Below are 15582 nucleotides of genomic sequence, written 5' to 3'. Positions count from 1 at the left end.
ATAATAATAATAATATAGTCCTTGCTGCAGTCACCCTGACACTGGGGGTCTCTGTTTCACTCTGTCGTTAACTTCATAAAACATGACAATTCTTTACCTCCCCATAACCTTGTCGTTTTTCTCTGAACTGCCATCTCTGGGCTCTGGGGGTGGGCGGCTTGCGAGGAAGAAGAAGGTTGATGTTACTATGGCTACAGATGTTCCCATGTGAAGCTGAATGGGGGGAGAAGGGAGACTCGGGGCAACTGGGGCTGCTGTACATATAATTGCATACGAGTGTCCTTGTTAGTACCGGGGAGCAGCGTGTCCTTGTTAGTACTGGGGAGCAAAGTGTCCTTGTTAGTACTGGGGAGCAGCGTGTCCTTGTTAGTACTGGGGAGCAGCGTGTCCTTGTTAGTACTGGGGAGCAGCGTGTCCTTGTTAGTACTGGGGAGCAGCGTGTCCTTGTTAGTACTGGGGAGCAGCGTGTCCTTGTTAGTACTGGGGAGCAGCGTGTCCTTGTTAGTACTGGGGAGCAGCGTGTCCTTGTTAGTACTGGGGAGCAGCGTGTCCTTGTTAGTACTGGGGAGCAGCGTGTCCTTGTTAGTACCGGGGGGGAGCAGCGTGTCCTTGTTAGTACCGGGGAGCAAAGTGTCCTTGTTAGTACTGGGGAGCAAAGTGTCCTTGTTAGTACCGGGGAGCAGCGTGTCCTTGTTAGTATGGGGGCTATAATTAACAAGTCTCCGCGGGACCCACCACTGGGTCACCCTGTTCCTTTGTGCACAATGCTGGGCCATGTATCAGAAATAGGCTTCTGTGCCAGAGCAGATTTAAGGCCAAGTTCACCTACAAACCCACTTTTAGTAAAATGCCAGTTACTTGCCTTTGTATCATGTGACCGTAGTCCTCAGAATATACATTCATTATCGTTTAAAGGCTTCATTTTTATTGTTAGTGTTTTTCTCTGTCCTATCAGGTTTATTCTACTTCCCATATTCAAACAGTTGCCGGTTGTTTGGTCAAATGGCCCCCTAGCAACACAGTCGCCATGTCAATCTGGAGTTTGCCTTAAAGGACCAGTCCACACAGACTTTTATATTCATAGACCGTGTGCAAAAGAATTTTAACATTCCTTCTAAATTTCAATCAATGGCAGTTTTTTCTTGTACTTATCTCTCTGGCCCATCTGCCAATCAACCCTCTGCCTGGTTGCTAGGGTAATAGGGTCACTAGCAACCACACTAAACTAAATGCTTGATCTTATGAAAACGATAAAAAAAACAGTTGCGAACTGCCTTTATAATAGTAAAACTTACATTTCAGCCAATTTCCACTTTAAAGCCAGTGCTAGAGATGGAGTGCGAGGCAAGGGCATAGTCTGAACACAGAGAGCTTTTATTCACGTTGATATAAATTATTAATCAGCACACAGAGCACTTATCTCTATTTACTTCAGGCCGGAGCAGTACAGAGAGCGGAACCAGACGTTCGGGGGGAGGGGTGTGTGGCCAATTACCCAAAAATAATACACAAGTGCACATTTTAAGGCCAACTATTCCTCCCTTTTTTGTTTTCCCCTGTGGATTTGCCTAATGAAAGTGGTAAAACACAGTGCAGCCCCTTGGGGCCCGTCAGAGCCATGATAAGTGTTATTGACCAACGATCACTAATTACACCACTGTATCTACAGTACAACGCAAACTTTAAGTACCTGAATTTGAAATTTTTCAGGAACGATGCTGTTTTACACTGGATATTTTTTCCTCTGTTTTGAGGCTCCTCCCTGGAAAAAGTAAAATCAGGTTACTACTGAATTTATTTTCCATTTCCTATATAGTTTATACCCAGTAGATAACAGATAAGTACTACTATAGTTTATATAAACAAGCTGCTGTGTAGCCATGGGGGCAGCCATTCAAGCACAGGATACACAGTAGATAACAGATAAGTACTACTATAGTTTATATAAACAAGCTGTTGTGTAACCATGGGGGCAGCCATTCAAGCACAGGATACACAGTAGATAACAGATAAGTACTACTATAGTTTATATAAACAAGCTGTTGTGTAACCATGGGGCAGCCATTCAAGCACAGGATACACAGTAGATAACAGATAAGTACTACTATAGTTTATATAAACAAGCTGCTGTGTAGCCATGGGGGCAGCCATTCAAGCACAGGATACACAGTAGATAACATAAGTACTACTATAGTTTATATAAACAAGCTGCTGTGTAGCCATGGGGGCAGCCATTCAAGCACAGGATACCCAGTAGATAACAGATAAGTACTACTATAGTTTATATAAACATGCTGCTGTGTAGCCATGGGGGCAGCCATTCAAGCACAGGATACACAGTAGATAACAGATAAGTACTACTATAGTTTATATAAACAAGCTGCTGTGTAGCCATGGGGGCAGCCATTCAAGCACAGGATACACAGTAGATAACAGATAAGTACTACTATAGTTTATATAAACAAGCTGTTGTGTAGCCATGGGGGCAGCCATTCAAGCACAGGATACACAGTAGATAACAGATAAGTACTACTATAGTTTATATAAACAAGCTGTTGTGTAACCATGGGGCAGCCATTCAAGCACAGGATACACAGTAGATAACAGATAAGTACTACTATAGTTTATATAAACAAGCTGCTGTGTAGCCATGGGGGCAGCCATTCAAGCACAGGATACACAGTAGATAACAGATAAGTACTACTATAGTTTATATAAACAAGCTGTTGTGTAACCATGGGGGCAGCCATTCAAGCACAGGATACACAGTAGATAACAGATAAGTACTACTGTAGTTTATATAAACAAGCTGTTGTGTAACCATGGGGCAGCCATTCAAGCACAGGATACACAGTAGATAACAGATAAGTACTACTATAGTTTATATAAACAAGCTGTTGTGTAACCATGGGGCAGCCATTCAAGCACAGGATACACAGTAGATAACAGATAAGTACTACTATAGTTTATATAAACAAGCTGCTGTGTAGCCATGGGGGCAGCCATTCAAGCACAGGATACACAGTAGATAACAGATAAGTACTACTATAGTTTATATAAACAAGCTGCTGTGTAGCCATGGGGGCAGCCATTCAAGCACAGGATACCCAGTAGATAACAGATAAGTACTACTATAGTTTATATAAACATGCTGCTGTGTAGCCATGGGGGCAACCATTCAAGCACAGGATACACAGTAGATAACAGATTAGTACTACTATAGTTTATATAAACAAGCTGCTGTGTAGCCATGGGGGCAGCCATTCAAGCACAGGATACACAGTAGATAACAGATAAGTACTACTATAGTTTATATAAACAAGCTGTTGTGTAACCATGGGGGCAGCCATTCAAGCACAGGATACACAGTAGATAACAGATAAGTACTACTATAGTTTATATAAACAAGCTGTTGTGTAACCATGGGGCAGCCATTCAAGCACAGGATACACAGTAGATAACAGATAAGTACTACTATAGTTTATATAAACAAGCTGCTGTGTAGCCATGGGGGCAGCCATTCAAGCACAGGATACACAGTAGATAACATAAGTACTACTATAGTTTATATAAACAAGCTGCTGTGTAGCCATGGGGGCAGCCATTCAAGCACAGGATACCCAGTAGATAACAGATAAGTACTACTATAGTTTATATAAACATGCTGCTGTGTAGCCATGGGGGCAGCCATTCAAGCACAGGATACACAGTAGATAACAGATAAGTACTACTGTAGTTTATATAAACAAGCTGTTGTGTAACCATGGGGCAGCCATTCAAGCACAGGATACACAGTAGATAACAGATAAGTACTACTATAGTTTATATAAACAAGCTGTTGTGTAACCATGGGGCAGCCATTCAAGCACAGGATACACAGTAGATAACAGATAAGTACTACTATAGTTTATATAAACAAGCTGCTGTGTAGCCATGGGGGCAGCCATTCAAGCACAGGATACACAGTAGATAACAGATAAGTACTACTATAGTTTATATAAACAAGCTGCTGTGTAGCCATGGGGGCAGCCATTCAAGCACAGGATACCCAGTAGATAACAGATAAGTACTACTATAGTTTATATAAACATGCTGCTGTGTAGCCATGGGGGCAACCATTCAAGCACAGGATACACAGTAGATAACAGATTAGTACTACTATAGTTTATATAAACAAGCTGCTGTGTAGCCATGGGGGCAGCCATTCAAGCACAGGATACACAGTAGATAACAGATAAGTACTACTATAGTTTATATAAACAAGCTGTTGTGTAACCATGGGGGCAGCCATTCAAGCACAGGATACACAGTAGATAACAGATAAGTACTACTATAGTTTATATAAACAAGCTGTTGTGTAACCATGGGGCAGCCATTCAAGCACAGGATACACAGTAGATAACAGATAAGTACTACTATAGTTTATATAAACAAGCTGCTGTGTAGCCATGGGGGCAGCCATTCAAGCACAGGATACACAGTAGATAACATAAGTACTACTATAGTTTATATAAACAAGCTGCTGTGTAGCCATGGGGGCAGCCATTCAAGCACAGGATACCCAGTAGATAACAGATAAGTACTACTATAGTTTATATAAACATGCTGCTGTGTAGCCATGGGGGCAACCATTCAAGCACAGGATACACAGTAGATAACAGATAAGTACTACTATAGTTTATATAAACAAGCTGCTGTGTAGCCATGGGGGCAGCCATTCAAGCACAGGATACACAGTAGATAACAGATAAGTACTACTATAGTTTATATAAACAAGCTGCTGTGTAGCCATGGGGGCAACCATTCAAGCACAGGATACACAGTAGATAACAGATAAATACTACTATAGTTTATATAAACAAGCTGCTGTGTAGCCATGGGGGCAGCCATTCAAGCACAGGATACACAGTAGATAACAGATAAGTACTACTATAGTTTATATAAACAAGCTGCTGTGTAGCCATTTCTCCAGTGCAGAGCAACAGTCATTTATAGTGTCATTCCTTTAAAACAATTGTATTTTTTTGCTGTTACTGTGGTTTGAATGTATATTGGGAAGTTGCTTAGAATTGTAGTTTCTTATAATATTAAAAACCTTGTTTTTTTATGACTTGCCCTTTAATCCTAAGAATACCCTGTAAGTGTTAGACGGCGCAGGTCGATGTAACCAAGAGCCGGTGTAATGAGACTCCAGATCCAGGAGACTGTGGGGGTGTTTGTGACATGAGTCGGTACAGACAATGCAGCCAAACAATAGAGTTTCTCTGTTACAAAGTATCACATTATTCCAGATACACAGGGATTGGGTCGGAGTCGGATTGTGCTGGAATGGGTTCTTATCTGGTTATTGTTTTATTCATGCTCTAGGGTCAATGTCTTTATCATGTCGTGCTCCAATGCAATCGGCCTGCCCATGACCTGGCGCTACAGGTTTATTAGTCACTGGTTACTTGTTTCCAGCCTTTGTTGTGCCTGTTTGACTAAAGCAAATCTGTCCCTGGGCAGAGCCAATGCAGCCGGAGAAATAGAACGTTATTGTCTGGGGAACATTGGGAAGCAGAAGGCAGAGCTAAGAATAACACAGAACGTCTCCCATTTGGAGCCTCCCTGTAGATTCAATAACTAAAAATAATTTTGGCTATTAATTAGTTAATGGGGTTGTTAACTTTTAGTATATATATGTCATAGAATGGCCGATTCTAAACAACTTTTCAATTGGCCTTCATTATTTAGTTTGTATAGTTGTTTATTTGCCATTTTCTTTTGACTCTTTCCAGCTTTCAAATGTGGGTCACTGACCCCATCTAAAAAACAAATACTCTGTAAGGCTACAAATGTATTGTTATTTCTACTTTCTATTCAGGCCTCTCCTATTCATATTCCAGTCTCTTATTCAAATCAGTGCATGGTTACTAGGGGAATTTGGACCCTAGCAACCAGATGGCTGAAATTGCAAACTGGAGAGCTGCTGAATAAAAAGCTAAATAAGTCAAAAACCACAAATAATAAAAAATAAATACCAATTGCAAATTGTCTCAGAATATCCCTCTCTACATTACACTAAAAGTTAACTCACTGGACAATCAACTGTACTTTCTGCTGCAGTAGATGGAAAATAAAATATTTCTCTGTAACAAAAACATAGAAAACAAGTTTTATTTTGCTTTCTTTGCTTTGGTCCCTGCCCCTAACAACTAAGAATAATTTTAACTTACAAACTAGTCCACGTACCATGAAAATACAGAGCAATTGGGTGACTTCAGACTAGAAGAATTATTTAGTTGCACTTCTGCTTCTAAGGAAAATGAAACATAATATGTTAATGTATATCTTGCCGTAGTGTCCAGTAAACTTCACCTTTAGCAGCTTTCAGTTTAGGAATTACTGTGTAAAAGGGGAATTAAAGGCTTCCTTGCCCCCCCCCCCCCGTCATTCCAGATCATAGAGTTGTCACCTGTATGAAGTCTCAGGGGTTTCTGCTGTATTTGTGGGATGCCTGGCTATTTGTTCTCAGCTCGGCATTTGTAGAAAGAACTGGAGAAGCAAAGTCCATTGGGCATTCTGTGATAGGGACCTTAGATTGTAAGCTCACTGGTGCAGAGACAGATGGGAATGGGATAGGGATCTTAGATTGTAAGCTCACTGGGACAGGGACTGATGGGAATGTGATAGGGACCTTAGATTGTAAGCTCACTGGTGCAGAGACAGATGGGAATGGGACAGGGACCATAGATTGTTATCTCACTGGGGAAGGGACAGATGGGAATGTGATAGGAACTTTAGATTGTAAGCTCACTGGGGCAGAGACTGTTGGGAATGTGATAGGGAGCTTAGAATGTAAGCTCACTGGGGCAGGGACAGATGGGAATGTGATAGGGACCTTAAACCGTAAAATCACTGGAGCACGGACAGATGGGAATGGGACAGGGACCTTAGATTTTAATCTCACTGGGGCAGGGACTGATGGGAATGTGATAGGGACCTTGGATTGTAAGCTCACTGGGGCAGGGACTGATGGGAATGTGATAGGGACCTTAGATTGTAAGCTCACTGGGGCAGAGACTGATGGGAATGTGATAGGGACATTAGATTGTAAGCTCACTGGGACAGAGACTGATGGGAATGTGATAGGGACCTTAGATTGTAAGATCACTGGGGCAGAGACTGATGGGAATGTGATAGGGACCTTAGATTGTAAGCTCACTGGGGCAGGGACTGATGGGAATGTGATAGGGACATTAGATTGTAAGATCACTGGGGCAGGGACTGATGGGAATGTGATAGGGACCTTAGATTGTAAGCTCACGGGGGCAGGGACTGATGGGAATGTGATAGGGAATGTATATTGTAAGCTCACGGGAGCAGGGATTGATGGGAATGTGATAGGGACCTTAGATTGTAAGCTCACTGGGGCAGGGACTGATGGGAATGTGATAGGGACCTTAGATTGTAAGCTCACTGGGGCAGGGACTGATGGGAATGTGATAGGGACCTTAGATTGTAAGCTCACTGGGGCAAGGACTGATGGGAATGTGATAGGGACTGTAGATTGTAAACTCACTGATGGGGATTGCAGGGAATGATGTATAATCTGTGTACAGTCTGTGTATGTGTCAGCACTATATAACAGATAATAATGAGATGGGGGGCTTCTAGGGGTTAATGGCTCCTTGACTCAGTGGATTCTCATTGGACCTGTTCCAAGACATGTGGCGTAACTAGTTGTTACTGGGCCCCATAGCCAATTTAATTTAGGGCCCCAAAATATTTATAAGTTGGCCTATTTTACCAAGATATATTAAAATTGCTAATTAATTAGGGTCTCACTGGGCCCCCTACACTCCTGGGCCCCCCTGCAACCGCAGGGTCTGCTTCCTCTATAGTTATGCCCCTGCATGTGACCATAGAATGTTCCTGTTTGAAACAAACCTTTCACGTTCCATGACACTTGCACCTTTCACGTTTCTTTTCTTTATACTAAAGTCTTGCCCTGAACTTCATTTCCTCTCTGACGTGAGACCCCACAGGCTGACACTTCTCTCTCACTGTTTCACTAGACCCCGAAACTGCTGGAGACACGGTCGATGATTCCTGGAATTAATTCATGAATTATTTATTTTGGCACATTTGAGTCCGATACTTTCCCCTCAGACATTTGTATGTAATTTATCTTTTGGGTTTTTGGAATGACACATAGAGGCCCAAACAGCCCCATAAATAGTGACTTGTCTATGAGATGTTACAGCAGCACCTCTGGGCCTGGGGATAAGATTATGGGGGTAACAACAGAATGACTTGGGGTGATTATGGTCTTTCAGTATCTGGGTTTTCTGGGTGTTTAACACTTGAAAACGGGCTTTGCCCGAAACATGTCGTGTAATTAAAACTTTTTGCAGTTAACCTGCGAGTGCCTGGCTCTTCTCTCTTATACTGATGTATCCGCCTTTACATGGACAAAGATAGAGCTCAAGGTGCACATAATGCAGCAACTGGAACCAGTAATCTACATAAAATAGATTGTAAGCTCCACTGCTTCTGGGACTGATGTTACTGATTAAACGTTTGCTGTACTGTGCCATGGACTGTGTTGGCGCTATCCAAACCATACTATATACCATACTATATACTATACTATATAGAGAATAAGGGAACGGCAGCTTTGGATTCTTGGGTCCATTGCCTTGGAGTCCATTCCCCAAACACAAGTACTCAGACCACAAGGGAATTGAGTAGAAACCTGTTTGTATATGAATCTCATGTATAAAAATAATGTTTTTCTTAACAATGAAAAATATGACATCGTTGGCTCTTTGTGAGCGAGTGATAAACAGATTAGGTGAGTGGGCGACGTATGAATAGTGATCAGTTTGGAGCTGCCACGATCTCTTGCACACGTCAATAAATACATACATTGTGCAGAACATAACATGCAACATTCATAGCAACACTGTTAGCAGGTATAGTAGGAAGAGATGGCGTCTATAGTAACAGTGGATAATAGTCTCTGGGAAGGGAGTGTGACTGTGGGATAGCAGGTATAGTAGGGAGAGATGTGTCTATAGTAACAGTGGATAATAGTCTCTGGGAAGGGAGTGTGACTGTGGGATAGCAGGTATAGTAGGGAGAGATGGTGCCTATAGTAACAGTGGGATAATAGTCTCTGGGAAGGGAGTGTGACTGTGGGAAAGCAGGTATAGTAGGGAGAGATGGTGTCTATAGTAACAGTGGATAATAGTCTCTGGGAAGGGAGTGTGACTGTGGGATAGCAGGTATAGTAGGGAGTGATGGTGCCTATAGTAACAGTGGATAATAGTCTCTGGGAAGGGAGTGTGACTGTGGGATAGCAGGTATAGTAGGGAGAGATGGAGCCTATAGTAACAGTGGATAATAGACTCTGGGAAGGGAATGTGACTGTGGGATAATAGGTATAGTAGGGAGAGATGGTGCCTATAATAACAGTGGATAATAGTCTCTGGGAAGGGAGTGTGACTGTGGAATAGCAGGTATAGTAGGGAGAGATGGTGTCTATAGTAACAGTGGATAATAGTCTCTGGGAAGGGAGTGTGACTGTTGGGTAGCAGGTATAGTAGGGAGAGATGGAGCCTATAGTAACAGTGGATAATAGTCTCTGGGAAGGGAGTGTGACTGTGGGATAGCAGGTATAGTAGGGAGAGATGGTGTCTATAGTAACAGTGGATAATAGTCTCTGGGAAGGGAGTGTGACTGTGGGATAGCAGGTATAGTAGGGAGAGATGGTGCCTATAGTAACAGTGGGATAATAGTCTCTGGGAAGGGAGTGTGACTGTGGGATAGCAGGTATAGTAGGGAGAGATGTGTCTATAGTAACAGTGGATAATAGTCTCTGGGAAGGGAGTGTGACTGTGGGATAGCAGGTATAGTAGGGAGAGATGGTGCCTATAGTAACAGTGGATAATAGTCTCTGGGAAGGGAGTGTGACTGTGGGATAGCAGGTATAGTAGGGAGAGATGGTGCCTATAGTAACAGTGGATAATAGTCTCTGGGAAGGGAGTGTGACTGTGGGATAGCAGGTATAGTAGGGAGAGATGGTGTCTATAGTAACAGTGGATAATAGTCTCTGGGAAGGGAGTGTGACTGTGGCATAGCAGGTATAGTAGGGAGAGATGGTGTCTATAGTAACAGTGGATAATAGTCTCTGGGAAGGGAGTGTGACTGTGGGATAGCAGGTATAGTAGGGAGAGATGGTGTCTATAGTAACAGTGGATAATAGTCTCTGGGAAGGGAGTGTGACTGTGGGATAGCAGGTATAGTAGGGAGAGATGGTGCCTATAGTAACAGTGGGATAATAGTCTCTGGGAAGGGAGTGTGACTGTGGGATAGCAGGTATAGTAGGGAGAGATGGTGTCTATAGTAACAGTGGATAATAGTCTCTGGGAAGGGAGTGTGACTATGGATAGCAGGTATAGTAGGGAGAGATGGTGTCTATAGTAACAGTAGATAATAGTCTCTGGGAAGGGAGTGTGACTGTGGGATAGCAGGTATAGTAGGGAGAGATGGTGCCTATAGTAACAGTGGATAATAGTCTCTGGGAAGGGAGTGTGACTGTGGGATAGCAGGTATAGTAGGGAGAGATGTGTCTATAGTAACAGTGGGATAATAGTCTCTGGGAAGGGTGTGTGACTGTGGGATAGCAGGTATAGTAGGGAGAGATGGTGCCTATAGTAACAGTGGGATAATAGTCTCTGGGAAGGGAGTGTGACTGTGGGATAGCAGGTATAGTAGGGAGAGATGGTGCCTATAGTAACAGTGGGATAATAGTCTCTGGGAAGGGAGTGTGACTGTGGGATAGCAGGTATAGTAGGGAGAGATGTGTCTATAGTAACAGTGGATAATAGTCTCTGGGAAGGGAGTGTGACTGTGGGATAGCAGGTATAGTAGGGAGAGATGGTGTCTATAGTAACAGTGGATAATAGTCTCTGGGAAGGGAGTGTGACTGTGGGATAGCAGGTATAGTAGGGAGAGATGGTGTCTATAGTAACAGTGGATAATAGTCTCTGGGGAGGGAGTGTGACTGTGGGATAGCAGGTATAGTAGGGAGAGATGGTGTCTATAGTAACAGTGGATAATAGTCTCTGGGAAGGGAGTGTGACTGTGGGATAGCAGGTATAGTAGGGAGAGATGGTGCCTATAGTAACAGTGGATAGTCTCTGGGAAGGGAGTGTGACTGTGGGATAGCAGGTATAGTAGGGAGAGATGGTGTCTATAGTAACAGTGGATAATAGTCTCTGGGAAGGGAGTGTGACTGTGGGATAGCAGGTATAGTAGGGAGAGATGGTGTCTATAGTAACAGTGGATAATAGTCTCTGGGAAGGGAGTGTGACTGTGGGATAGCAGGTATAGTAGGGAGAGATGGTGCCTATAGTAACAGTGGATAATAGTCTCTGGGAAGGGAGTGTGACTGTGGGATAGCAGATATAGTAGGGAGAGATGGTGCCTATAGTAACAGTGGATAATAGTCTCTGGGAAGGGAGTGTGACTGTGGGATAGCAGGTATAGTAGGGAGAGATGGTGCCTATAGTAACAGTGGATAATAGTCTCTGGGAAGGGAGTGTGACTGTGGGATAGCAGGTATAGTAGGGAGAGATGGTGCCTATAGTAACAGTGGATAATAGTCTCTGGGAAGGGAGTGTGACTGTGGGATAGCAGGTATAGTAGGGAGAGATGGTGCCTATAGTAACAGTGGATAATAGTCTCTGGGAAGGGAGTGTGACTGTGGGATAGCAGGTATAGTAGGGAGAGATGGTGTCTATAGTAACAGTGGATAATAGTCTCTGGGAAGGGAGTGTGACTGTGGGATAGCAGGTATAGTAGGGAGAGATGGTGTCTATAGTAACAGTGTATAATAGTCTCTGGGAAGGGAGTGTGACTGTGGGATAGCAGGTATAGTAGGGAGAGATGGTGTCTATAGTAACAGTGGATAATAGTCTCTGGGAAGGGAGTGTGACTGTGGGATAGCAGGTATAGTAGGGAGAGATGGTGTCTATAGTAACAGTGGATAATAGTCTCTGGGAAGGGAGTGTGACTGTGGGATAGCAGGTATAGTAGGGAGAGATGGTGCCTATAGTAACAGTGGATAATAGTCTCTGGGAAGGGAGTGTGACTGTGGGATAGCAGGTATAGTAGGGAGAGATGGTGTCTATAGTAACAGTGGATAATAGTCTCTGGGAAGGGAGTGTGACTGTGGGATAGCAGGTATAGTAGGGAGAGATGGTGCCTATAGTAACAGTGGATAATAGTCTCTGGGAAGGGGCTGTGGCTTTGCTAATCTCTATTAAAGGAAAATTATAGGCACTTTTTTTTTGCAAACTACACAATTTCCCAGAATGCTTTGCTCTTTAATCAGCACCTTATACAATGCCGTTGGCTCACACTGTTCCCCCTGGCATGGGACAAAGGGAACCTAAACCTACAGCTGAAATGTACTAAACAAATAATGGATTAGGGATAGGCAGATTCAATTTAAATTACATTGTGCATTGGCAGCTGTCTCTAAACTACAACTCCCAACATTCCATGAGATCCACAGGTGAATTCTAGCGACAGATTTTGTATTTGAGATTGTGCCTCATATTCATGTGCGTCTTTGTTACCTGCAGGCACGGGGCACGGACACTCTGGATTCAGCCAATGAAAGTCGCCTCCTTTCTTCCGCAGCGACTCCCGGAGTTAAAGGGAGACCAAGCAAAAGGTACAATATGATTTTGGGTTATAGCAGCGACCATAGTGTTTGTCTGGTTCTTACTACTGAAATAATGTAACAGAAGCCAGTGACAATACCATGTGTAACAGGAGTGTATAAATACTGTACATTCATATATATATATTTATATACTTTCCCTTTGTACACCTGTGCCTTTGGAAAATAAAGGGAGGCAAAGTATTTTATTCGTATTCACCTGCTGAGATCCAGCTGCTCCTATGAGCTTCACTTCTATTTCAGCCATATTGACTCTGCGTATCTATTAACTCCTCCCTTCCCTTGGCACAATTTCAGGATCACCCGGGGGCCCTTTGTAAAACTGGCGGATTGTGCACATTATCACTACGAGAATGTCAACTGTGGACCAATTCAGGTGAGTGACTTTAGGAATATATTGAGGCTGTAGATATACTTAGGGGGCTGTTCCTGCTGAATTGTGCTTAGTACAGGGAATACCTATGTACCATAGTTTTATGGTATCTCTCTGTACAGACTATGAGCAAACTTAGGGACTGTTCCTGCTGAATTGTGCTTAGTACAGGGAATACCTATACTGCCATAGTTTTATGGGATCTCTCTGTACAGACTATGAGCAAACTTAGGGACTGTTCCTGCTGAATTGTGCTTAGTACAGGGAATACCTATGCTGCCATAGTTTTATGGGATCTCTCTGTACAGACTATGAGCAAACTTAGGGGCTGTTCCTGCTGAATTGTGCTTAGTACAGGGAATACCTATGCTGCCATAGTTTTATGGGATCTCTCTGTACAGACTATGAGCAAATTTAGGGACTGTTCCTGCTGAATTGAGCTTAGTATAAAATAAACTTCTGCGCTGATCTGTTATTTATAGTCATTATGCCCTGAAGTTTCTGTGATTTACATATTAACACTAATGATAATTACTAGGGATGCAGGATTTGGTTTGGGATTTGACCTTTATCAGCAGGATTCGGATTCGGCCGAATCCTTATGCCCGGCCGAACCGAATTGGAATCCTAATTTGCATATGCAAATTAGGCCAGGGGAGGGAAATTGCGTGACTTTTTGTCACAAAACAAGGAAGTAAATTATGATTTTGCCTTCCCACCTTTGATTTGCATATGCAAATTAGGATTCGGTTCGGTATTCGGCCGAATCTTTCACAAAGGATTCGGGGGTTCAGCCGAATCCAAAATATTTGGATTCGGTGCATCCCTAATAATTACTTATCCTAGAGATGCTGTTCTGTATATAATTCTGCTGTCTCTAAGGAGCCATTAGTCGTTGCAGTGTAACCAGTACAGACACTAGTGCCCCCAAAGGAAGGCCGAGTTCAGTTTTGGTCTGTTAAAAACCCTCCGTTTTAATCCCCTGAATCTTAATCTGCCACTTTTCCTTTATAGGGAATATATATTGTCTGTGTATCATCTCTCCCCCCACAGTGACTCATTAGTGAGTGGGTGCAACTCTGCTTCCTCCGACACCTAATGTTTCTTATATTTCCAGCTCACCCTGTTGGATTCACGCACTGAGGATGCCGGTAGTACAGAAGGGGATGTTCTCTATATTGTACAGGTCACATGCCAGGTCAGTGCAGTGTCAGCCTACTATAGGCACCATCTCTCCCTACTATACCTGCTATCCCACAGTCACACTCCCTTCCCAGAGACTATTATCCACTGTTACTATAGGCACCATCTCTCCCTACTATACCTGCTATCCCACAGTCACACTCCCTTCCCAGAGACTATTATCCACTGTTACTATAGACACCATCTCTCCCTACTATACCTGCTATCCCACAGTCACACTCCCTTCCCAGAGACTATTATCCACTGTTACTATAGGCACCATCTCTCCCTACTATACCTGCTATCCCACAGTCACACTCCCTTCCCAGAGACTATTATCCACTGTTACTATAGACACATCTCTGCCTACTATATCTGCTATCCCACAGTCACACTCCCTTCCCAGAGACTATTATCCACTGTTACTATAGACACCATCTCTCCCTACTATACCTGCTATCCCACAGTCACACTCCCTTCCCAGAGACTATTATCCACTGTTACTATAGGCACCATCTCTCCCTACTATATCTGCTATCCCACAGTCACACTCCCTTCCCAGAGACTATTATCCACTGTTACTATAGGCACCATCTCTTCCTACTATACCTGCTATCCCACAGTCACACTCCCTTCCCAGAGACTATTATCCACTGTTACTATAGGCACCATCTCTCCCTACTATACCTGCTATCCCACAGTCACACTCCCTTCCCAGAGACTATTATCCACTGTTACTATAGGCACCATCTCTCCCTACTATATCTGCTATCCCACAGTCACACTCCCTTCCCAGAGACTATTATCCACTGTTACTATAGACACCATCTCTCCCTACTATACCTGCTATCCCACAGTCACATTCCCTTCCCAGAGACTATTATCCACTGTTACTATAGACACCATCTCTCCCTACTATACCTGGTATCCCACAGTCACACTCCCTTCCCAGAGACTATTATCCACTGTTACTATAGACACCATCTCTCCCTACTATACCTGCTGTCCCACAGTCACACTCCCTTCCCAGAGACTATTATCCACTGTTACTATAGGCACCATCTCTCCCTACTATACCTGCTATCCCACAGTCACACTCCCTTCCCAGAGACTATTATCCACTGTTACTATAGGCACCATCTCTCCCTACTATACCTGCTATCCCACAGTCACACTCCCTTCCCAGAGACTATTATCCACTGTTACTATAGACACCATCTCTTCGTACTATACCTGCTATCCCACAGTCACACTCCCTTCCCAGAGACTATTATCCCACTGTTACTATAGA

The 15582-nt window shown here is 43.3% G+C and overlaps 1 protein-coding gene across 4 annotated transcripts in view; it reads left to right on the top strand.

The window, feature by feature from the left end:
* The window catches only part of arhgap33.S (Rho GTPase activating protein 33 S homeolog), a 52799-nt gene that overhangs the window by 18888 nt on the left and 18329 nt on the right, over positions 1 to 15582 (top strand). For all 4 annotated transcript variants that reach the window (XM_041571750.1, XM_041571749.1, XM_041571751.1 and 1 more), the window contains 3 exons: positions 12636 to 12727; positions 13034 to 13112; positions 14227 to 14307. In XM_041571750.1, coding sequence (XP_041427684.1) covers positions 12636 to 12727; positions 13034 to 13112; positions 14227 to 14307 — 252 coding nt within the window. The remainder of the gene's footprint in view (positions 1 to 12635; positions 12728 to 13033; positions 13113 to 14226; positions 14308 to 15582) is intronic.

This window comes from Xenopus laevis, chromosome 7S (genome assembly GCF_017654675.1).
Source record: "Xenopus laevis strain J_2021 chromosome 7S, Xenopus_laevis_v10.1, whole genome shotgun sequence".
Taxonomy (NCBI): domain Eukaryota; kingdom Metazoa; phylum Chordata; class Amphibia; order Anura; family Pipidae; genus Xenopus; species Xenopus laevis.
The sequence above is the reverse complement of the archived record's forward strand: the minus strand, read 5'-3'. Positions and strand labels throughout refer to the sequence as shown.